The following is a 23,316-nucleotide window of genomic DNA, read 5'->3' as shown; positions in this document are numbered from 1 at the left end:
CTCATTGAAAATCATACATTTTCTTCTATCTCCTTCTAAACGGTAGAAGCCTGAGTTACAGTTTAAATTTCTTCTCTCTTTTTTTTTTCTTTTTTTTTTTTTAAATCTGTTGCACCCTCAGCAGGCTCATCCTAGGAGATATAAGCGAGTTACCAACCTGTACCCCTTGAAGTAAGCAGAACTATACACTGGCCAAGTTGTTTATGAGTAGAGTGGGGAGACATATTTTACTCTGGATCATAGGCTAACCTGAGAAAAAAAGTATTTTTAGCAACACTTTGAACCTCCTGCTTGTCCTCTGTTGGAGTTGTTGTGTATTCCTGATTCATGGATATTTTTTAATTAAAATTGAATATGAAAAATGTCATAATCTGAGGGACCATTGGGATTACAACATTACAGCACACTGTCTGAAATTTCAGTTTCAACATTTGATGACTGTTGCCCTTATTTTTCTTCTGCTTTTTATATCTGCACTTGATTTTGGCTTTGTGTGTGTGTGTGTGTGTATATATATATATATATATATATATAAACACCCCCCCCCCACACTTCACTTTGTCTAGGGAAGAGAAAAGACAGCTGGAAGAGATGTCACTCATATTCAGTTCACAGGCTGGCCAGACCATGGAGTCCCTGAGGATCCGCATCTGCTTCTCAAACTCCGACGCAGAGTTAATGCTCTCAGCAACTTTTTTAGTGGCCCAATAGTGGTTCATTGCAGGTAAATATATATTAGTTTTTAAAAATTATGTTAGATGAACATGAAATGAAGCTATTCAGAAAAGGGAGCTAGCAAAGGTATTTGGCTGATCCCAAATTTTGTGACTTGATTACTTGAGAGTGAGGCAGCCAAAGAGGTATAAAAATGCCTGTTTTCTGAAGGATCTGAAGGATATTCAGGTAGATAAATTCTGAGGATACATAGACTTTTGGACTTTTGGAAAGCAGCCAGGTAAATGTTGGGCTACTCTAGCTATAATCATCATGTTTGGCAATATTGGCCTTTACTTTCATTAACAGATAATTAAAATACAAACTCATCATTGTTTGTGTTGCCATTTAATTTACAGCAAGAACTGTTTCAGTTGCTTCATATCCCATTGTTACACATTTGCACTTTTGCTCTCTCACTGACTGCTCCACTCTGAGTGGGACTGGGAGATGCCATTTCCTCTTGAAAACCAAATCCCTTTGTGCTTTGCAGTGCTGGTGTTGGGCGCACCGGGACATATATAGGAATTGATGCCATGCTGGAGGGGCTGGATGCAGAAGGCAGAGTCGATGTTTATGGCTATGTTGTGAAGCTGCGTCGGCAGCGGTGCCTCATGGTTCAAGTAGAGGTATCTCGCTAAAACTCCTGTCACTTTGAACTCTCCTTTGCTAGGGCTTCATCAGTATTTCTCAGAAGTGTGCTGCTCAGTCCTGGGTACTGCTACAGTTCACTTGAAGTTGTTCATAGAAAATATAGCTCTGAAGAATATTAAGAGAGAGAAAAAGTTTCAACACAGTTTTTCAGTTTTAGAAACTTCAATTTTTTAAGTTTAGGCTTTAAAAAAAGGAAGACAAGAAGGATATTTTAGATTTGATAATCCAGCTTTTGGCATACAATTTGTAAATGCAAAATTGAGCTTGCATAGTCAAACTTAATTTTCAAATTCTAAAAACTGTCTAGGTGGGATTTTCAGTTGAGTTGAGAGTACAACAAAAATTAAGGGCTGATGCAATGCATGTTTTTAACTTACTTAAGTGTTTTGCAGATCTTTCAAATCTCAGTTGCGTATTTCTTGAATGACATTAGATTTATTTGCAGAACACTTTTCATCCAACACACTATATGTGTTCCAAAGTGTCTAATTTGGGGCCACTCTGATTTTTAATACTTGTATTTAATGCCTGTTCAACGTTAATGCTTAATATTATTAACACTAATAGCATCATGGGCGTAATAGTTTCTTATAATGGTTTTAAAAAGTGATATGGTTTTGGTTTTGTTTTTTTTTTTTTTTACTCTTTAATAAATTGAATTTTAAACCTTTTAAATGGGAAACACCAGTCACAGTACATCCTTATCCATCAAGCACTAGTGGAATACAATCAGTATGGAGAAACAGAGGTCAGTCTCTCAGAACTGCATTCCTATCTTAACAATCTGAAAAGGAAAGATCCTCCGAGTGATCCTTCTTTGCTGGAGGCAGAGTTTCAGGTAAATAAGCATTGCATTCTAGTGCTCCTACCTCCCACTTACATTAGAAAGTGCCTTGCACAATAGTCCTGAGATAGAGATACCATACATAATAGATGACTTCTGTGCTATTTTATTTCTCTGGCACAGAAACAGTTTCTTTACCTTCATGAAAAAGCTGTAAATTAATGAAATTTTATTCCTGCTTTTGATATTAATATTTTTAAAAAAGATGGGGAGCATAGAATGATTACTTGTGTATATGTGAATGATTTCCTGTGCCATTGTACATGATATAGCAGGCATTTCTAAACTATAGTCCAGATGCAACCTAAGTTTAAAGAGTTAAAGTAAGAAGTGAGGCGCTGGGAGATGATGACTGGGTGTCCAGAGGTGACAATGATCCCAGGAACCATTTTAATAGAACATAATACCAAGCATCCTCTTTCTTTAGAGATTACCTTCCTATAAGGGGTGGCGGACGCAGAACATTGGGAATCGTGAGGAAAATAAAAGCAAAAATAGGAATGCCAACATAATTCCATGTAAGTATTTTCCATGAACCTTCCTTTATTGTATCTGTTATCTTCTGTAAGGAAACCTACTAAATTTTGAAAAAATAAGGACAGTAAATTACCTTACTGAGATGTATTTGATCGATTAATTTTTTCAACACTGTAATATTAGAAACTTCTCACAGTGTTTTAAAAAAGAATAGTTTTTTTAAAAAAGTGAATTATTGGGAGTGTGTAAGTTTATTTCAAATAAAGTGGCCTTTGTTCTGCATGTTTTTAACTTACTTAAGTGTTTTGCAGATCTTTCAAATCTCAGTTGCATATTTCTTGGATGACATTAGATTTATTTGCAGAACACTTTTCATCCAACACACTATATGTGTTCCAAAGTGTCTAATTTGGGGCCACTCTGATTTTTAATACTTGTATTTAATGCCTGTTCAACATTAATGCTTAATATTATTAACACTAATAGCATCATGGGCGTAATAGTTTCACAACGCTCTGTTGTGAAAAGACTGGCCTTTATCTATTTCTCCCCCTGCACATGTGGCAACAGCCCCTCTCTAATGCTATACCTAAGCACCAGTGTGGCGTGACAGTGACACTTTGTCTCATGCAGATGACTTTAACAGAGTGCCAATCAGGCACGAAGATGAATGCAGTAAGGAGGGTGAACGTGATTCAGATGATTCCTCGGATGAGGACAGCGACTGTGAGGAATCAAGCAAATACATCAATGCTTCCTTCATAGGTGTATGTATTTAGAGGATCCACTATAAGTATTTCACAAGCTTTTAGCTAAAACTATATTCTAGCTTGAACTCTTATTCTCTTACTGGCTTCACAAATAGAATAGGATTTACCTGAATAAGGGAGAAAGATCTGGTAGTTGATTGGCAAATCCGTTTGTAGTTTTAATCATCAAAATCTTCTACATTTTGCTGTGGTAGTAAGATGAAACTTTTTCCCTTACATGGCCTTAGACTGTGCAATCACAAATAGTGAGACTAAACATAGAAACACTTCTTTTGCATGTGTGTGTTATTTTTAAAACCACTAGCTTTCAGATTGGCCTCATGATAACATGTATTTCTATTAGTAGGCATCTGCCTAAGTACAAGTTGATCCATATTAAAGTTTTCCCTATTAGTGAACTGTGAGTATAATTACTCACGTATACAAAACCCTACTAGTGAAAATTGGGGCCATCAGTTTTTTTGGTATCATATATACCTTCAAAAGAAGGAGAGCAGTTATTGGTCACTAATGAAGTAACTGATTTTAATGGAATTGCTACCTAAATCCTTTAAAATGCTGCACAGTTAGGATATCTGTTCAGGGTAAATGTATTTTTACTTTTGGGTAGCTCAGTGTGAACTGACTGGTACACCAGCTTTGTGTGGTATAAACTCAATTTCTTACTGGTCAAATTAAACAGCTGTGTAGAATTAAATGTTTTAGCCCTTAAAAATATGCTGTGCAGAAAATGGCAAGGTGAGGTCTCACCCACTGCAGCATGAGTATACCTTGCTGTCAATCTGGACGTGATACTGTTGTTAGGAGGATTGAGTTTAATGTCATTTGGCTTCTTGAATTCCTGTAAGATCATTGCCTACTGCAATAGGTGTATTTTCCCTATAAACAAAAGGGTTCATTAGTTTATTTCACTGGGTATTCCTTAAATGACTGAGTTCTGTTGCTTGATAATCACGTTTCAAATTAATTTAAGAAAAAAATGTTAACAATTTCTTTTATAGGGTTACTGGGGTCCAAAAGCCATGATTGCAACACAGGGACCACTGCAGGAAACTCTCTCTGACTTCTGGCAAATGGTCTTCCAAAGAAAAGTCAAAGTCATTGTTATGCTGACAGAGCTGAAAGAAGGAGATCAGGTGAGAGCATCGTCTTCACACTGACATATTAAGGGTCCTCTCTAGGCAAAGAAAACACTTCCCTGCACTCTGTCATTCCCTTTCTCCAGTTAAGCTTGTTTCATAGGATGAGGAATTTGGATTTCCAATATAATTTGTTCCATTATTTACCTTCTTGATTTACTTTCTAATGAATTTTTGAGGGGAAGAGTATATGGTGCTATATTTTAAAATACAATGATGCTCCTACTACTTTAATGTCAATACAATCTGTAAGTGCATGTGGAAGATAAAATAAAAGGAGGTTTGAATGGTAAGCACTGACTTGTACTTTCACCCATTTTAGGAACTCTGTGCACAGTACTGGGGAGAAGGAAAACAAATGTATGATGGCATAGAAGTTCAAATGACAGATGTCAACTGTTGTCCTAGCTATACCATACGTGCATTTGATGTTACACATCTGAAGGTAAAAGTTTCATTGCAAATTCCAAAAGGAAGTTTTAAATTTGTTTCCCTGTTATAAACTTAGCCTAAAGAAAGAAAAGGGACAATTCCCACTGCACTTACCTGCTGCTCTAAGAAATGGAAATATTTTTCTTTTCCACACCAGCAGCCACTTGTGATAAATGCTATAAATTATCTAAATTTTCCCATTTAGTGAGTCGTTGAGATGGTGGTAGTGGAGTCTCAGGATGTCAGCTGCCTTTTGTACTTTGAGCAAAGCTTGGATGTCTACCTACCTCATATTCATGAGGTAGAACTCACATCAGCATGCAATTTCTCAGGAATATAATTTTTCTTTTGTAAATCAGCTGCAACAGATGTACTACATGAATCTTTATTTTAACCCGAACATTGACTACATCTCTGCCACTGTTTTTCAGACTAAAGAAACACAGAAGGTATATCAATATCAGTATCACAAGTGGAGTGGCTTGGATGTGCCAGAAAACCCCAAAGATTTAGTCAGCATGATTCTCAACCTTAAACAAAAAGTCCCAGCCAGACCAGTCACTGAGGACAACAGAAGTACCCGCAGTGTCCCACTTGTCGTCCACTGCCGGTGGGTCTGAATTCAGCACATAACGTAGCTCTAAGTTCTGGGTACATGTAGCAACCACAATTTTGAGGTGCCTACCTTTTCCCACAAGCCTTTCCTTTTGTCTGGAGACTCAGCTCTCCCTAGAAGATTCCTTGAATTGCTCAAGCTTGACCTTTTTGATTGTAGTGATGAAAAGTGAGCACACGTCTCTGGCAAGCGTGGTCATGGAGTAAGTGGTCAGAGCTAGCTGCTCTTGCCTGGTACATGTATTTTGAGAAGAAATGCTAGGTCAGGGTGCTCTTGTAGCATACTACTAATGGGGATCCAGCAGAGATTTTGGGTTTCTCTCTTGCTGCTGTACATAAGCCCATTTTTTTAGGACCATTTCCAGGAATAGCCTTGCATATCATCTAAAACAGAGGATAATCCTGCTAACAGCTGTTGAGACTGTAAGTCTGAAGCTTCTAATTTCTCTCTTGCCCCTTAAGTGGCCACATGAGATCCAGGTAGCCTCTAGATAAACTATGTCTTGTGTGTGTCCTCCAGATATTCTTAATTGTAACAATTTCAGTCCAATAAAAAATGTTTTGGAAATGTAATTTATTATGTAGACTTTGAAATAAATCTAACATTTAGTCAGAGGACTTGCTGATTTTACATTTTAAATTTACTTGTACATTTTACATCATCTCCTAGTGATGGATCACAACAGACTGGTGTATTTTGTGCTTTAATGACCCTCTTGGAAAGTGCAGAAAAAGAAGAAGTAATAGATGTTTTCCAAGTAGTAAAAGCTCTTCGTCGCACCAGGCTGGGAGTGGTCTCCACCTTTGTAAGTAAATCTTATGAGTCTGTGAGATGTCCAGAGCTGCAATTCTGTAACATCTTTGTGGAAGGGTACATATTACAAAATTCCAAATTGTATAAATCGATGTTTCTGCTGTTGCTTCAGGGACCTATGTGCACAGTGTCCCTTAACTTCTGCAGTTAGGAGGCTAACTCCATTTCACAGGCTAGCAGCCATCGACTTGTTTTGTTTACATCACTCTGGAGAAATTGTGTCTCTGTAGCATACGCTGTGCATTTACTAACAAACCAGGCCTAGGTGTCATCGATATGGGGCAGGTTATTAGATGGCTTTCTTAGACTCCTTACAATATGTGTTGTTTACAGCTTAGGTACTCTAAATCCCATGGTTTTGGTACTTTGTGAACCAAGAGGATACTGAGTGATTGAACTCGGAAGATCATGCAGGCAGTTACAGAGACATTACATACACATGAAATCAGAATAAACCACAGAAGCAATACTCTGTACACCAAAAACTGTAGAAGCTGCTTCATATGCAGACTTGCATGTTCAACTGCATGTTACATTTCTACAATTTGAGAAAACAGAGAAAGAATGGTTTGTTCTTGGGCTCTGAGCATTCCATTCATACTAACTTTTTCTCTATATATTTAAGGAACATTACCAATTTCTGTATGACACCATTGACAGCATCTACCCTGCACAGAATGGACAAATAAAGAAGAACAACCAGCAGGAAGATAAAGTTGAATTTTGCAGTGAAGTAGAAAAAACGGATCAGGAAACTGATTTGATCACTATTGATCTTACCCCATCAACGCCAGAGGAACATGAGTTTTCTGAAGTATGTGATGATTTTAAGGCTGCAGATAGCACTAAGGGAACAGAAAGCTCTACAAATGGCCCTACAACTGCAGTTCTGACTTAGAAGCTATACTAGAAAAAAAATGCTTTTTCATGTGCTAAAATCTTAAACAAAATAAGAAGTATAAGATTTCTTCTTCTTCCCACCTGTTTTTTTTGAAAATGTTTACTGTTATATCAATTTTTCAAAGGTAAAAATTTAAAGGAATACTTGAAACTTGTAGAGAGTGACAAAGAAATGTGAAAGTTTAATTTTTGTGTAGATTTGCATTTAATACTTCTTCAGAAACTTTTCCACTATTTTCATACATTCTCTTTTAAAAATATGTACAGTGTAATACTATGTTGAGCAGTGGGAAGAAAACTTTTTTACTTCTGTAACAAGGAGAAAAGCAACTCAGAACAAGATTAGTGTGTTGCAAAACCAGGTCTGTCTTCAAAACTATTAGCAGGTAAATTAACCTAATTGGTAAGCATATATTCAAGCATTTCAGGAGTGCTGACCAAGCACTGCTTTAATAATACTCCGTGGAACCTGTGGTACTTTGCCAAACAGTTTTAAGAGCTTATCATTTACATCATGTGGCAATTCAAAAGAATTCAGGTTTACAGAGAATCTGTAAGTCATCCTACACCAATGTGGAATAGAAATTTTTGCATTTTTCTGACTTGCCTCAAGGTGTCCTTGTTGCTTCACATATATTATTCTGAGATTTCGTTGTTAGAGTCAAAGAAGAGTTTGGAGGTTGGCATTTGAATGATTGCAACGATTCTGATAGAAAACACATTCTCTTTACTCTTAGAGCTTAAAATACTGCGTGCTTGCACTTCTATTTCTTACGCTTACTGTTATTTAAAGGGACTGCTTCCACGAATGCATCTGACTTGTTTTCAGAATTAGAAAATACTTAGATGCTTTTCCTCCATCCTTGCAGATTTTAATTGGTACAGGATTTTTTTTTTTTTTTTCATTACAAGGTTTTATATGCTGTGGTATTTTTACTATTTCTTGCTGGATTTTAGCCTACTATTTTTAGAACAAATAAAAAAGATAATTACTAGTTGACAAGGTGGAAAGTATTTTGTTCTATTAGACTCTGCAAACTGATCATTTTCTTCTAAATGTACAAAATCTTGTGCTATCCCATACATGGATAAAATTTACAAATTTCATTAGGAAACCACACCATTTAATTCTTATAAAACTGTGTGTGAACCCAGGTAAGTGTCATGATTCTCTCATCACAGAGGAAGGAAACTTAATTTTTCTTTTGCTTCAAGTCATTAAAGGAACAGTCATTCAACAGACTCAGTGCTCCTAATTTATCACTGCATATTCCTAATCTCTCTTTACAAAACGTAATTGAAAATACTTAGAGAGGCATGTAAACACACGTACAGTCACACTTGGTTAAAACATTAATTTAATGTTGCTGTCACTCTAGATCAAATGTTTCATTCACAGTTATCAGCTCAGACAAGTGCTTCCTGGCAGTCTTGCTTGAGTAAGTGGCAGCAAACTGTCACAGAGGCAGTGGGAATCCCCTTGACTGTCAGCTGAACTACCTTTTCAGCTGAAGCTGTGTTAGATGACAAACTAACAAAGCTGAGGGGGTCCCTTCTGGAGGAAAAGCTCTTGAGACTAAATGTGAAGGTAATCTAAAAAAATTGTAGGCCCAAAGCCTGTTGGCTATTTTTAGAGGAACATGTCAAAATTGCAAATTTGGCATAACTTTGAAGATCAAAACAATAAAAAGCCTTGGATGTAGATCGACTCACTGGTCCTTTGATGATAGAGAACAACTAATTTCTTCTTCTAAGATTTGGCCACTGTAAAGCCTCTCTAGGTAGTTCAGGTAGTAAAATAAAGAGGTCAGTGTAGCTACCTATTGTAAGAGTGTAGAGACAGAGGCTAGTCACACTTTTAGGAATAATGGAAAATGTTTCCCAAATCAAAAATTTAGCCCAAATTTTGATTTTGTGTAAATCTGAGGGGACTCATCCACTTCAGTTCCTTGAAAAATGGTTCTACAGCTTTTTAAGCTCCTGCAGCACCTGGGCTGCAGAAATTCTGGAGGATTTCATTTTGCTTAAACTGTTTTCCAGAATGATTTCAATGTTCATTTGATGGCATATTTTTTTAAAAAATGCATGCCATGTTAACACTTGATTTGTGCATGCATTTTGAAAGAAAAGTCCCGAACTGTTAAATTTTGCCTCATGCGTGTCTTCATTGTTAGCCTAATCAGGGAAACAGAGCCTTACATTAAAACTGTCCTCATGTGCCTAGTGTAAAACAGTTTTGGAGTAAAGTTAGTCACAAGGGGATAAAATGAGCTCTTGGCTTTTAATTATTTTCAAAGTAAATAACACTTTGTGCAATTAAATCTCATTAAATCCCAGTGTGACAATCGAGGGCACCTGTCTTAACAGAGCTTAGAAGTTCTGATTGCTTGATTGCTTCTAGGAACTCTCTACATATGTACCAGAGATGTTTTTTTGCCTTCTCCATTGTCATTTGAATTTCAAAAATCCACGAGGTGGTGACACAGAGCTTATAGAAGAAGGTCATTATGCTGGATGCTCCATAGTCACTGGCTTATTCACTTGTAGGCTTAATTTTATATCTCCCAGGAATACAGTGAAGCATATTACAGGTGAGGCATGAAGCCCAAGCTAATAAGCTCTGCTAGGAAACTGCTCTGGCTTTGTTAGGGCAAGAACAGCATGGTAGCAGGCTAGAGAGTGGGCATAGCCTAAAAGCTGAGAAATAAACACGTAAAGTAAGGCGCAAAATGTTTATTTTCTCAAGCAGAGCTAAGGTGCACGAAGGCTGCTAACCACTGCCTCAATCTAAGAGTTAGCTGTTGTTTGAAAGTGTTTTATAATCTGAAGTCCCGGATAAAAATAACTAAGCAGCAGACCAGCTGGGAGAGGACTTTGAGCAACAGACGAGGGTAATCAAGGGCTTATGTGACCAAAGGGACTGGATTTCTCCCACAATATGCTGGGTAGAAGCTGACAGAATAATGGGTATGGAAAAGTGACAATGCTGTGTTAGCAGAGTCCAGTGTGGGAAGATGGGGGAGAGGAAGGATCCCAGAGCCTCCACAAGATTCTGCTTGGTCAGGTAACTGCAATGGAGAATGAACTGTGTGTTTGCTTTTGTTTAGATTTTTACGTTTCTTGTGCTCTGTAATGAACAAGGTAGTTATATTAAAATCTTTTTCAGAGATGGTACATTATGAATATCAGCCGTGTCATGATTCTTGAGGTAAATGCTATACAACACGAAAAAGGCCAGTGCACTGAGGCGTGGCAGTCAGGGATGCTGTTCAAGGAGATGACAAAAGCCCTGTTGCTTTTCCACACCCCAGGTTCCACTGCTGCCTTTGTGCCTGCTCCTTTTCCCACCCATACATGCAGCCAGCGTCCATGAACTTGCCCTCTCCACTTCGGAGCCGGCTGATGCTGTCAAAGCCTGCAGCCCCCAGCGGCAGTGAGCTCACTGCCTGCTGGGGAAGGGAGCACTTTCTTCCCCTTGCTCTAAACTTATCTGCTGGGAAGGAGCTGGTGGCCACACGCAGGAGCCCGAGGGGCTGGACCACGCATGGAGGGTCCCCACTTGCCCCTGCCCCACCTCTCACTGCTACCATTCGATCACCGGGGGGGGGGGGGGGGGTTGCCGAAGGAGCGAAGAAAGCAGTAGGTTTTGAGCTTTGCTGTGAAACAGGAAACCTAAGTTAAATATTGCATGAGAGGCACAAGCAGAGCCGGATAGCGAGTCTGTGACACACATGGCGGCGTTGCATGAGAGGCACAAGCAGAGCCGGATAGCGAGTCTGTGACACACATGGCGGCGTTGAAGCTAGGAGCTACAAAGGGAAGTAAAATGTTAATGCCACGAGCCATTTGTTTGTGTGAGATGGCAAAGAAAGTAAGAAAGAGTAGTGGCTCAAGACAGGTGTCTCATTAAGCTGGATATTGTATCCTTTACTTAATGTTCCTCAGAAAAACTCTCCAGTAGCAGTGGTTATCTCTTTGACAGGGCATCTTGCTTTTGTAAATGCCCAAGTTTTTTAACATTGTACATTCTCCAGATTGCCTCTAAAAGAATATCAGAAATTTCCGAACGGCTTTACACAGCTGTACCACAGGTATTTTTCTATATATGTAAAGCAACTGTTTGCCAAGAACCAGCAAGCTGTGTTTTAGACTAGGGAAAACCAAAATAGAAGAAAAGGAAAGTTTCTGTTACAGAATACAGCACATTTCTATATGCATCAGCTTTACGTCAGAAAAAACACAAGTCTTCTGAAGAAGAACAGAATCCAATAATTTTAAAGGTACAGCAACATAGAAATAAAATTTTATACAAAAGCTTTATAAGTCAATCTTTCTTTGCAATGCAAATGAAAGGAAGATGATGACTACAAAAGTACTAAGCAAGTTTCTACTAAAAGATCTCCTAGGGACAAAAAGATAATTATTTTAGGAAGGATACTTAGTATAAGTTATTGTAAAATATTAGTCTCATTGTTTTAACCTTAGTGAAAACCAGGGTTTTATTAAACAGTTGTGTCCTCAGACTCAGGGTTGTCAGCATCAGCAATGCATAATGTTACTGAATTTTTGAAATTAACATAATAAACCTTTTTCAGAGGAATAGGCATATAACTATTTACAACTGGGTTGTCTCCTGAATCCCACAGCTGTACACCACCATGGCTGGCAGTACTAATGTAGTCATAAGCGTGACTCAGAGGAAAAACTGAAAAAGACGTTTACTTTGGATCAATTTTAGCACTCAGTATCAAATTTTTGGTTTTGGAGATGAAACCTCACGATAGCCTGACCTTGCCTGGCCGTTAGCTGAGGCCCAGAGCTTGCACACATCATAGAGTCCTTGGGTGTATTTTCAGAGCTTGCCCGCCAGGCTGTGCTGAAACTCTTCGAATGCCTTTTGCTCTGTTCAGAGCGCTCCTGCAATGCGTTCAGCTCTCTCCCTTTCAGTAACGTGGAGCCATTTGAGGTAATGAAGATGACATTTGTTTATACAGCGCTGCAGAGATTGTGTCTGTCCAAGACTAAGCACCAGTTCAGAGTGAGAGAGCATGTGTGTGCATGCATATGTGTGTGCATGCATGTGTGTGTGCATGCGTCATTCATAACCTTAGGTGTGAGATCACAATCCCAACCAGAAACTGGTGAGTTGTTGACTTGACAGCTGCTTGGCTTAAAACAAACAAACAAAAAAAATTAGGAGAAACAGGGATGACATGGTAGGCCTGTGCTAACTTTTTTGTGGATTAATGCAGCACTGAGACAATATTGGATTGTGTGGCTGATGGGCTTTGTAAGAGTAGTTTTCAAAAATGAATTTACAAAAAATAAACTACAGATGAGGTACAGGAGACTGCATGCATACAGAGCGCTTGTATTGTCACAGACTAAATCTGTGCTGGCATCAGTGGCTACCAAAAACATTATTTGTCAGGTCTCCTGATGTTGCAATAGAAGTCAATGTGCACGTTCTTCAACTGCAGAGAAAAATGGTAAAAAAATGACAATAGAAATGCAGACATTTGGCAAGAAGTGTCAAATTTTTTTTATTTTTTTTTTTTAGGAAAGAAATAATGAATCATTTTTATCCTATTTTACTAATGTTAATATGTCATTTTGAGAATAACAATATCTTGTCTAAGTTTAGCACTGTACTTCCTTTTTCCTGCTCTTTTCTGAAATATTTAAATATATTATTTTTAATATATAATTATGTCATTGAAACCATTTCAAGACTAGAACAGTTCAGTATCATTGTGTTTCCTTTTTCTATGCTGCTTTCTTAGTATAATTTCCATTCAGCAATAAAATGAAATTCTGACTTCATGTATTGATTTAGCATAAATAAAATTCTCATGGAACAGGAATTCAATTTCTTAAATGGCATTAATAAATTATTCCATAAGGAGTTATGTCTCCTTCCAAAGAGAGCGAGGCGTTTCCACTATCAAATAATGTCTTGCCCTGCTCCAGTCCCAGTGGAAAGACTTTCTGTGGCCATGCAGGGTGAACAAGGCTCACAGCTTCCCCCCACCCCTGCCAGCAGATAGCCCTACTCTCATCTCCACAGTCCAATTGGTTCAAATCTCTAACTTTTCCTTTTGTAGCTCTTGCTTCAATTACTGAACTGTGGCCTCTTCCTATTTGAATATTTATATCAACTTTCTAGGTTTTCTCCTTATTTGAGATATTCAGCATTCGTTGACTTGAAGAGCTGTCTTCTGCAACAGCCTTCCTCTTCCCTTCCAGTCCCTATCCCCATCCTCCTGGTCCCTTTTCCCCCTGTCCTGGGTGCCAGGAAGCAGAAAGAGCCAGCTGCCCTGCCAGGGAAGCGGAGACCAGTTCGAGGGTGAAGGTAGGCAGGGGAGGAACAGTACCCTCATGGGCACAGTCCCACAGTGCCCCAAAAAGGTGAGCAGAGCAGGTCTGGTGACAGTAACCAGCATCAGACAGCAGTCCACTGCTTGCCAGTGCAAAGTGATGGAGCAGGTCTGAGGCCAAGGAGTCATGGTGGTGAGGCAGGCTCAGCCATGAGGTAGACCTACAGCACAGCAAGTCTAGGCAGGGCTCCTTACCTTAATGCCTCTCGTTTCCTGGCCTGTGTCAAGATACAAGCTTCTGTCACATCTTCTTTTCTCACGGTCTTGGACTTCAGTTTGGAGTTGCTGGATGTGTAAAGTGCCATGCCACGTGGCTAGACATTGTGGAAGTTGATTATTTGTCATTGTGTGGCGGTTTTTGGAGTCAGTGACATACTGACTCATGAAGACCTCATACCAGGTTGGTATAGTAGGAGATATCAGCATGGCATCTCAGCAGGTGAGCTGTTGTATCACGGTGCATGATTCCACGTTGTTTCTGAAGACTGCTGGTATTTTAGGTCTTACATGTTTAGATGCTAGGAAAACTGTTGAGCCTTGTAAAATCAATGCCACAGGATGAGTGCCAACTGGATATTTGGACTAAAACTTGAAACTTTATTAATAAAAAGTACTAGTTTATGATGATCTGTGCAGAATTTAGAGTTAAGAATTAAATACATAGAGGTGAGAGAAAAGCAGATTAGCTGAGTTCGTTGACACATAAATAGGATGCTCATGCATACTTTCATTCAAGGCCCATTTCTACTCTGTGAGCTACCTCTGCATCTTCTGCATCCTAAGTAAATCCTCCCATCATCTAGTCAGTTGAGGTTTTATTTTGAAAGTTCACCTTGGGCAAGATAGGAAAGAAATAGCCCCAAACCAGATATCTTGTTCTCAACATTTCCATCTTGCAGGAACAGCTTTCTGACAGTGTTTTGTGACAGTCACGGTTTCAAGCTTGCTAATTTTGAATTCCTAATTCAGTACTCTGTTGTGGTGGGTTCACCCTGGCTGGATGCCAGGTGCCCACCAAAGCCGCTCTATCACTCCCCTCCTCAGCTGGACAGGGGGGGGAGAAAATATAACAAAAGGCTCGTGGGTCAAGATAAGGACAGTTTAATAAAGTGATAGCAAAGGTCGCACACGAAAGCAAAGACAAACAGATGATGTTATTCTCTACTTCCCATCAGCAGGCGATGTCTGGCCACTTCTTGGGAAGCAGGGCTTCAGTACGCGTAGTGGTTGCTCCGGAAGACAAAATGCCCCCGCCTCCATCTCCCTTTACTTAGCTTTTATATCTGAGCTGACGTCATATGGTATGGAATATCTGTTTGGTTAGTTTAGGTCAGCTGTTCTGGTTATGTCCCCTCCCAAGATCTTGCCCTGCCCCGGCCTGCCATTGGGGGGGGGGGGGGGGCAAAAATGTTGGAGATACAGCCTTGATGCTGGGCCAGCACTGCTCAGCAATAGCCAAAACACTGGTGTGCTATCAACACCTTTCTAGCTACTGATGCAGAGCACAGCGCTATGAGGGCTGCTATGGGGAGTATTAATTCCATCTCAGCCAGACCCAATACATCCGTGAAGTCATGGACTGTGCACTGCTGCACAGAAATGTATTAAGAAGCACCACATCTCATTTTTTGGTCTCTTGTTGAAGGACAAAGCTACATAACGTCCTGTATAATTGCTCTTGTTTTCTGAGAAAGCTGTCTCTCTTTGTTTTTAAGAAATGAGAGAGTTGCAATACCAGTTACTCCTCCTTTTTTGTCACCTATGCCCAAACAAGGAGGAAAAACTTCCTTGTCCCAATAGAAGGATGTATCCAGACAGCATCACAACTCATGACAGGCTACAGTGAAAACAGGTGGTTAAGTTTTGGGTACAGTAATTTTTTGGTCTTAGCCGGTTTGAGTTTTAAAGACCTTGAAGACTAGGCCACTGTTCTAGTCTAATACATAGGTACCAGGATCGATTATGAACTGCTGACATGTGAAACGGTGGTCTCAGTCCTATTCATATGGGAAAAGTCTGTTTCACTGTTAGGGCAATAGCAGCGCTCTGCAAATTAAACTGCTTGCCATACATGCAACTGGACAAAATGAATGTAGATTGGTTTTAAGAGTATCAGGGGCCATTGACTAGGTTTTGTGTACTTGTCAAAGTCGTCTGGTGCATACACTCCATAGCCTTCCTGTAGGGTCCTCTTTGTAGTGAGGAGCTTCATTAAGCCAAAACAGAGCAGGCGTGAAGCCATCGGTGGTGCTAGCTGCATGACAGGACATTTCTAGCAGGAGACACTGTTGGAGAAGGAGTAAGTCAGCTTGAACTGAGATGGACGCATGCTTATATGCTCTTTTTATAAAGAGATGCTCAGGAGTCATCAAACGAATGCTATTCAACAGCCATTTCAATCTCTTCTCCCTTTTCTCCTCCAAAGTCTTTGGATGGAGCAGGTGGGTATGTTTTTCCTTATATTTATGGAATTTTCTTTTGCTTTGGTTCCTTTCTGCATTGCACTTTTAAAAATTGCATCTAGCACTCTATTACTTAACTTCAAGCTTTTGCTTGTAGCTAAAAATATAAATAAATCAAGAGTTTGTTTAGTTTAATTCCTGGTGCTGTGATTTTTTTCATCCAACTGTCATTATGAATTAGTCATTTCTTTGCTCAAAACCATCAAGTACAACAGCATCCAAGGTAAATACTTCAATAAATCAAGTTTGATAAATTAAATAGTTATAACTTCAAAAATCTAAGATAAATAGGAAGGAGAGAATATTTTTATAAGGTTTGTTTAGGTTTCCTTGACAAAGGCTTGATCTGCAGTAGACATCACAGCCAGTACTTTCCCCTGCAACCTGACACTCTTGGCTGAGAGACATCACAAACACGAACGAGTGACGGTGTGATGGTAACTGCTCTGAACAGCTACAACTGTGTGCCAATGGCTCCTCTGAAGTGGTTCACAGTCAGAGATCACATATAAAGGGCTGTTAGAAGGTAGCATGAGTAACCCAGCCCAGAAGCTAGAATGGGATATGCTTCCACAGCAGGGAAGTGGGCTGTGTGCAAGAAATAAATCCAGGTGTCCAGCTGTTCTGCTGGACTTCTAAATTGGAAAAGGGCACACCAGATTTAGTGAGCAAGTTTTTTTTTTTTAGCCATTTATATAACTTTAGAGCAGCTTTTAAGGAAAAAATTGCAGCGGGTACTAATCATTTCTATGGCAAATTCATAAAATTATGTGATAGGAAGGAACACTTTCACTCCCTTTGCTCCTCGTGCTGGTTCCCTACTTGTTCTGCAAAACTGAAGCATACATATTCTGTAAGGCTGCCCCCAGTTCCTCAAAAGATCAAGGCAGCTTCCTCATAGAGGACTGAACTATGCAGGCCCAGCAGTACATGTTATAACAAATATCTGAGCATCCACTGTTTATCTAGGACTAAGGAGAGCAGAAGGTTATATTAAAGAAGAGAAGAGCAAATTTTCCTGCTATGATTACTTTGAGGTAAAGGAAGAGCCCAGCATGTCAGAGTTTAGCACTGGAAATGAGAGCTCTGGAAACTGCAGATGTCTTTTTCTGTCTAAAGAGCGGATGCTGTGACAGTAAGTGTGTCATCTTACCCCTCTCTTAAAGAGCATTTTTGATGGCATTAACCAGACTTTGGAGGGCAGCTGTTATGAAGTGCAGCTCAAGAAACTGTGCTGCCTCAAGGCCTTGGAGCAGCCTTTTTACTTTTATGTCTTGGTTAATGAATAGACTGCCCTTTGGCATCTGTTATATAAGCCAAGAGCTTTTTAAGCCCAATGCATTTCACATTCTCTTGAAAAACAAATTTTTTGACCCAATAGGATAATGCGTAAGCAATTCCCTGAGTTATAGCCTTCCCTGAGTTTTCCCAGTGTGGGTTTTTGTTCACAAAGCACATTATGAGTACAGGGAAAGCAGTTCCATGGACAAACTCTTTTTGCAATGTTGCTTAAAAGTGTCCAGTGATGTCAATATGATCACACCATTCTTCTGAGCTAGGACTCTGTCCTACATCAACTGAAATTAGTGGGATTGTTTCCAATTATTTTGCTGTGCAGTGAGTTGGAGTTTAAGAAGGAGAAGCAAGTATGAATAGATTACATTCAGTATATATTTTTTTTTGCTCTTCAGTACCAGAGATACTGACACTCACAAATACTGCCTCTACGCAGAAAGTTTCCTTCCTGTAATAAGCTCTTTCTTCTCCCCAAAACCAAGGGGAAAACAGAGGTCACCTACATAAAAATGTGCATTTGGCACAATACTGTGCCTTGAAACTATTCAGTTCTTGGATTCTGCTGCCCAGTAAGTGGAGAACAGCACAGAGTGTGTTTGTGCTGGACTCAATATTAACTTTCACATTCTGTTTCTTAAAGAAAAAAAAAGGTACAAATAATAATCTGTTTTAAGTTTTACCTGGAGCCCACTGTTACATTGGTCCTCAGCCAACAGCAATCTAAGAATATGCTTTCCTGCTAATTTGGTTCAGTGATAAGTTCCCTGCCAGCAGCATACAGTGGGGAAACTGTGGTTAGCCTTGATTCCTTGGCAAACAGGCATGCAATTTGAACAGCAAGTGCGAAATTCCTATTGACCTGGTTATACCGTTTTTCAGAGTCTTACACCTGTTTCTTTTCCAATGCTCTCTTCCTCTGCATCAGTTGTTTCCTGGGATTTTTTTTGTGTGCATGTAAAAGATCAAAGCAAGAGGCAACATGAATTTACTCTTAGAAGTGGCTTCTGTTACATCAAGATTCAGTCCAGTAGATTAAAAATTGGCATGTAATAAAAAAAATCCCCCAAACCATCATCACAGGTACAACTTCTGCTACATCATGGTTTATTTTTGGATAGGGCCAATTACATGAGCATGATTGGAGAACACACAAGTACCTGTTACAGTGTCAGTGTTAAGCAACAGGGAAGTGTAATTAAATGTGTTGTTCTGGTGAGCTTGAAACCTATTTGCAATCAAGCAAGCGATTGAGCTTTTCAGCAGATTTGGCACTCTCCCTTCAGAAGAGGTCCAGTACTGGGACAGCAGCCATGTTTCACTGCCACTCTTGACTGAGGTGCATTGACAGAGACATGTGTGTGAGATTACACAGGGTCCGCTTGCATCAAATCTTGCTCTGGCAAGGATTAATCTCTCATTTTTATGAGCACTAAATTTCACCAACATTTACCTGCAAATGAAAAAAACTAACAAGAATGTATTACTAAAGCAAATGGACTTTGCTTTTTCTGCATAACTAAAGCAGAGTCTTGTTTAATCTTTGTTGTCTTGGATGAGGAAAACATGGTATTAGGTGCCAAACTTTTCATGGCCTCCTGGATGTACCTGAAATTAACTGTTTGAGAAGAAAATGGAAGTGATGAGTCACATGTTGGTTTGCAGTTTCTTTTTATCTCCCATATAACTAGGGTAAAACTGTCAAAAACTTGAATGTTATTAAGAGTCTAGGTACAATGTATGTTCTCTGAAATGCGGGTATCTGAAAGCATCGTACAGTGGAGCTCAGCGTAGGAGCTCCTCAGCTAATGCTAAACCAGTGAGCTTGGAGCTATGAATCAGAAGCAGCGTGGCAATGTTATTCCAGCAGTCTCATTAGAATTAATTAGCCTGGCTGAGAGGCAAGACAGATTTGCCTGGGCAGACTGCAAAGACAAAGCAGCTATAGAGCCTGGTACCTGAGGAATTTTATTTGGAGCAATACGGAAGTGCTATCAGTGCTGAGAAAATTGTACTGACTTAAATGTGTGCCAGATCACACTGTTTATTAGATCACTTGTCTCAAAGACACATACACAAGGCTGTATCTAAAACCAGTAGTTTTGCGCCTGTGATTTTCCTTTTTGGTACAGCTTCAAGAGAAGCAAGAGCCTGAGTATGCTTGCTTAAAAAAAACATTCTCTATGAGTTCAGCAAAAAAGGTTAAGTTGTATTAAAGCAGTTCCCTTTCCCATCTCACATGCACATACAAATATTAAGAATGGAAATAGAAGTCGGAACACAGATATGTATCAAAGTAGAGATCTCTAAGATTGATCCGTACACTCACTCATCTATAATAATTAGATTTTACTTCAGTAGAATCCTTTAAATGAATGTTTAGCAAACAGTATGTCTGTATTTTATTTCTGAAGTCTACATAGATAAATAATAGTTAAGCATATAAACTCACACGCATTAGCTTCCAGGAGAAAGGAATTTGGGAATATAACCTGATGTTAAGACCTTTCCAGGTAATGTGAGCCTTTCATCTACTGGGGTTCTCTTGGATCAGAGCTGTTACTGCCAGGCACTGTAACTCCAGCTTTGAGAAAAGACGACTGACCTGGAGAGATATATACCCACTAGGGAACACTGATGGAGGCTTAGCTCCTTCCTCGGCCCTAGTCTTCCTGTGTGATTCTGGGAAAGTCACTCTGGGAAATAAGACAGAAAGGCTATTTGGTAAGTGAGGACTATAATACTTTGAAATAGTGTTAATTATCGTGAGATAAAAAAGCATTGAAAGACTGTGAGGTTATCTTCAGTAATGGGGAACAAACAAGCATTTTAGAAAAAAAAAAAACCCTTATGTGGCTTGTTTTATGGGAATCAAGGAGGAAGCAGGACATAAATGTGAGTAAAAGGAAGTCTTTTATACACACATGCCTATAAGTGATCGGATCAGTAAAGAAGAGTTGCTCTGGTAGGCTAATCCCTGCCCATATCCCTCACATTGTGCAGTTCTATCTTGATCTTACAACAAAGTCTGTGTTTCATAGGTGAGACCTCTGTATAGCTATATGTGCCATGCAGCTGCTGCTGTATTATAAAGTACTCAGGGCTAGATGCTGCAGTTGTTTGGCAGAGTGAGTACAAAATAGGAATTAGGACTTTCGGAGCTATCCATTAAATTTACATGTCTATTTCAACTCAGTTAATGGAATAAAAATCCAAGGCTGAAGATCTCAGCCAGGAATCTCTGAAGAAATACAAGGTAAGATTTAGGTAGCTCAGAAAGTAGCAGATAATGCCTACATTTTTCTGTGCAAAAATGTGCTGTACACATTCTGTGTTAAAAAAAAAAAAAAAAGAAAAACCCAAACACTTTTACGAGAAGCAACAGTAATGGGGAGACATGTTAACAGGAGTGCTGATTCATATCATTAATATGGGCAAGCAGGAACTGTGGAGAGTGAAAGAGCTGTTGGAACATGCTTTTCTTGAGAACACACCTAAATTAAGAGGCTGTCAGAGACATGTGTTTCATAGTGTTGGCAACCCAGGTGTAACAAATTTCCAAGATGACTATTAGTGAGTACTAACAGCTAAAAAAGCATTTCTAATTTCTTGCTGAATATGGAGACTTAAGTGTCAAGAGGAACAGGGGACTGTAAGCGGAAGTGAAAGTCAGTTGGGATACACATGCAAAGTAATGCCCATTAGCAGGGAAAACATAAATGACTTCCAGACACGATGGGGTTCAAATCCAGTGATTTGATTTAAGAAAAAGAACTAGGAGGGGAAAGATCATCTTATACTTTCCTAGTGCAGAATTTTTTTGCTTTCCATGTCAAGCTTTTTGTCTTGGACAGTGGATTTTGGATCTGGTTTGGTATGGCAATTCCTACCCTCCTGTATTTGCTTTTCTTTTGATATACATTAGAATAATGTTAATTGCATTGAGAAAAACCACACGGTCTCCTATTATTTTTCTTTTCTGAGTTTTTCAGTTATGGATAAGTTTCTTACTGTAATGGAACCAAAGAGATGATAGGATTTTATTTCCTGAATGTGATTGATCAATACTTGAGAAAATTACTTTTTTATTTCACTGAGGCCACTTTTCAGAACAGAATTAGGAATTAAGTATGACTTTCAAGAATATTTGTCAACTTTACCACTCTGATCCTTTCAGTTAGTGGCCAATGATCTGCAGTGGTAGAACATTTAGGCACATGACATAAAGGAAACTAGATCTTTGTGCATTTTAAATAACTTTTAGGTATCTTGCTAGTAAAACATTAATTTTTTTCATGTTTGATTTTTTTTCCCCTCATTTTTTTTCCACCTGGAAGTTCTCTCTGAATTTTAAGTAAGGGTTGAAGAGAAAAGGTAGAATTTTTGATGCCAAACATTAAGACAGTGTTCAAGGATGTATATTTTACCTGTTGACTTATTGGCAATGTTTATTATGAAAAGGTTAAAATGGTGGTCAGTTTGGCTACTTTCTTTTCAAGAGACAGCCTCACTCCCACCTGCACCTATGGCATCTAAAGATGTGAGATTCATGCTACTGATTTTTGAAAAACATTTTCTTGCACATTAAAGAAGTATTTTCATTGATAAAATGCTGACCCATTCACAAAGCAGGGCATCAAGGCCAGTGAAAATTATATCACTCAGACCTCAAAAATGGAAGGTTCCCAGATCACATCTGGAATATCTGGAGTGCTTTTTCCAGAAAACACTATGTAAATGACTGGTTCTGGTACCAGAACTCTGGCCAGCCAGGCAGATTAGGTAATGTAGCTCCATGTTAATCAGGTTGAATGCTGGGGGGGGGGGGGGTGTTGGGTTTTGTTTGTTTGTTTGTTTTTAAATCATTCTGTACTCCACACTTTTATGTAATTCTACAAGTTTTATTGATTTATGAATCTGATTTATAGTGTTAATTAAAATTGTGTCTGGCAACACTTTGGAAATACATGTTATTTAGGACCTGTGTGAAAAACCTCTGAAGGACAAGGGAACATTCATTCCCGTGAGTTTTCCATCTGTCTTTCACATGATGGTTTGCAATGTGCAATAAGTTTCAGCAGGTATTTGAGTAATACTTGGAATCTGTACCTGTGGTGTTTTCTGGGAAAAGACAGCATCAGAAATGAAATTACAATCTGCTATGTTGTATTGGGTTTGCATGGCAAGGTTTTAGTAGCAGGGGGGCTACAGGGTTGGCTTCTGTGGGAAGCTGCTAGAAGCTTTCCCTATGTCTGACAGAGCCAATACCAGCCAGCTCCAAGACAGACCCACCGCTGGCCAAGGATGAGCCCATCAGTGACAATGGTAGCGCCTCTGGGAGAACAGATTTAAGAAGGGGAAAAAAACCTGCACAGCAATTGCAGCCGGAGAGAGGAGTGAGCACATGTGAGAGAAACAACCCTGCAGACACCAAGGTCAGTGAAGAAGGAGGGGCAGGAGATGCTCCAGGCACTGGAGCAAAGATTCCCCTGCAGCCCGTGGGGAAGACCATGGTGAGGCAGGCTGTCCCCCTGCAGCCCAGGGAGGTCCACAGTGGAGCAGATATCCACCTGCAGCCCATGGAGGACCCCACGCCGGAGCAGGTGGGTGCCCAAAGGAAGCTGTGACCCCGTGGGAAGCCCGCGCTGGAGCAGGCTCCTGGCAGGACCTGCGGATCTGTGGAGAGAAGAGCCCATGCTGGAGCAGGTTTTCTGGCAGGACTTGTGACCCTGTGGGGGACCCACGCTGGAGCAGTCTGTATCTGAAGGACTGCAGCCCGTGGAAGGGCTCCATGTTGGAGAAGTTCATGTAGAACTGTGTCCCAT

At 39.6% G+C, this 23,316-nt stretch overlaps 1 protein-coding gene across 10 annotated transcripts in view; it reads left to right on the top strand.

Annotated features, from left to right (window-relative positions):
* The window catches only part of PTPRC (protein tyrosine phosphatase receptor type C), a 106,902-nt gene extending 93,674 nt beyond the window's left edge, over positions 1-13,228 (top strand). For 4 of the 10 annotated variants that reach the window (XM_075038870.1, XM_075038869.1, XM_075038868.1 and 1 more), the window contains 10 exons: positions 567-724; positions 1,208-1,343; positions 2,057-2,206; positions 2,640-2,730; positions 3,323-3,456; positions 4,461-4,595; positions 4,921-5,043; positions 5,462-5,640; positions 6,316-6,451; positions 7,085-13,226. In XM_075038870.1, the coding sequence (XP_074894971.1) occupies positions 567-724; positions 1,208-1,343; positions 2,057-2,206; positions 2,640-2,730; positions 3,323-3,456; positions 4,461-4,595; positions 4,921-5,043; positions 5,462-5,640; positions 6,316-6,451; positions 7,085-7,357 (1,515 nt within the window). In that variant the 3' untranslated portion in view covers positions 7,358-13,226. Of the gene's footprint in view, positions 1-566; positions 725-1,207; positions 1,344-2,056; positions 2,207-2,639; positions 2,731-3,322; positions 3,457-4,460; positions 4,596-4,920; positions 5,044-5,461; positions 5,641-6,315; positions 6,452-7,084 lie in introns of all 10 variants that reach the window. The other 6 variants (XM_075038872.1, XM_075038873.1, XM_075038871.1 and 3 more) reach the window with 4 other exon arrangements.
* Positions 13,229-23,316: the final 10,088 nt, after the last annotated feature.

This window comes from Buteo buteo, chromosome 10 (genome assembly GCF_964188355.1).
Source record: "Buteo buteo chromosome 10, bButBut1.hap1.1, whole genome shotgun sequence".
NCBI classification, from domain to species: Eukaryota; Metazoa; Chordata; class Aves; order Accipitriformes; family Accipitridae; genus Buteo; species Buteo buteo.
This window is presented reverse-complemented; position numbering and strand designations above follow the sequence as displayed.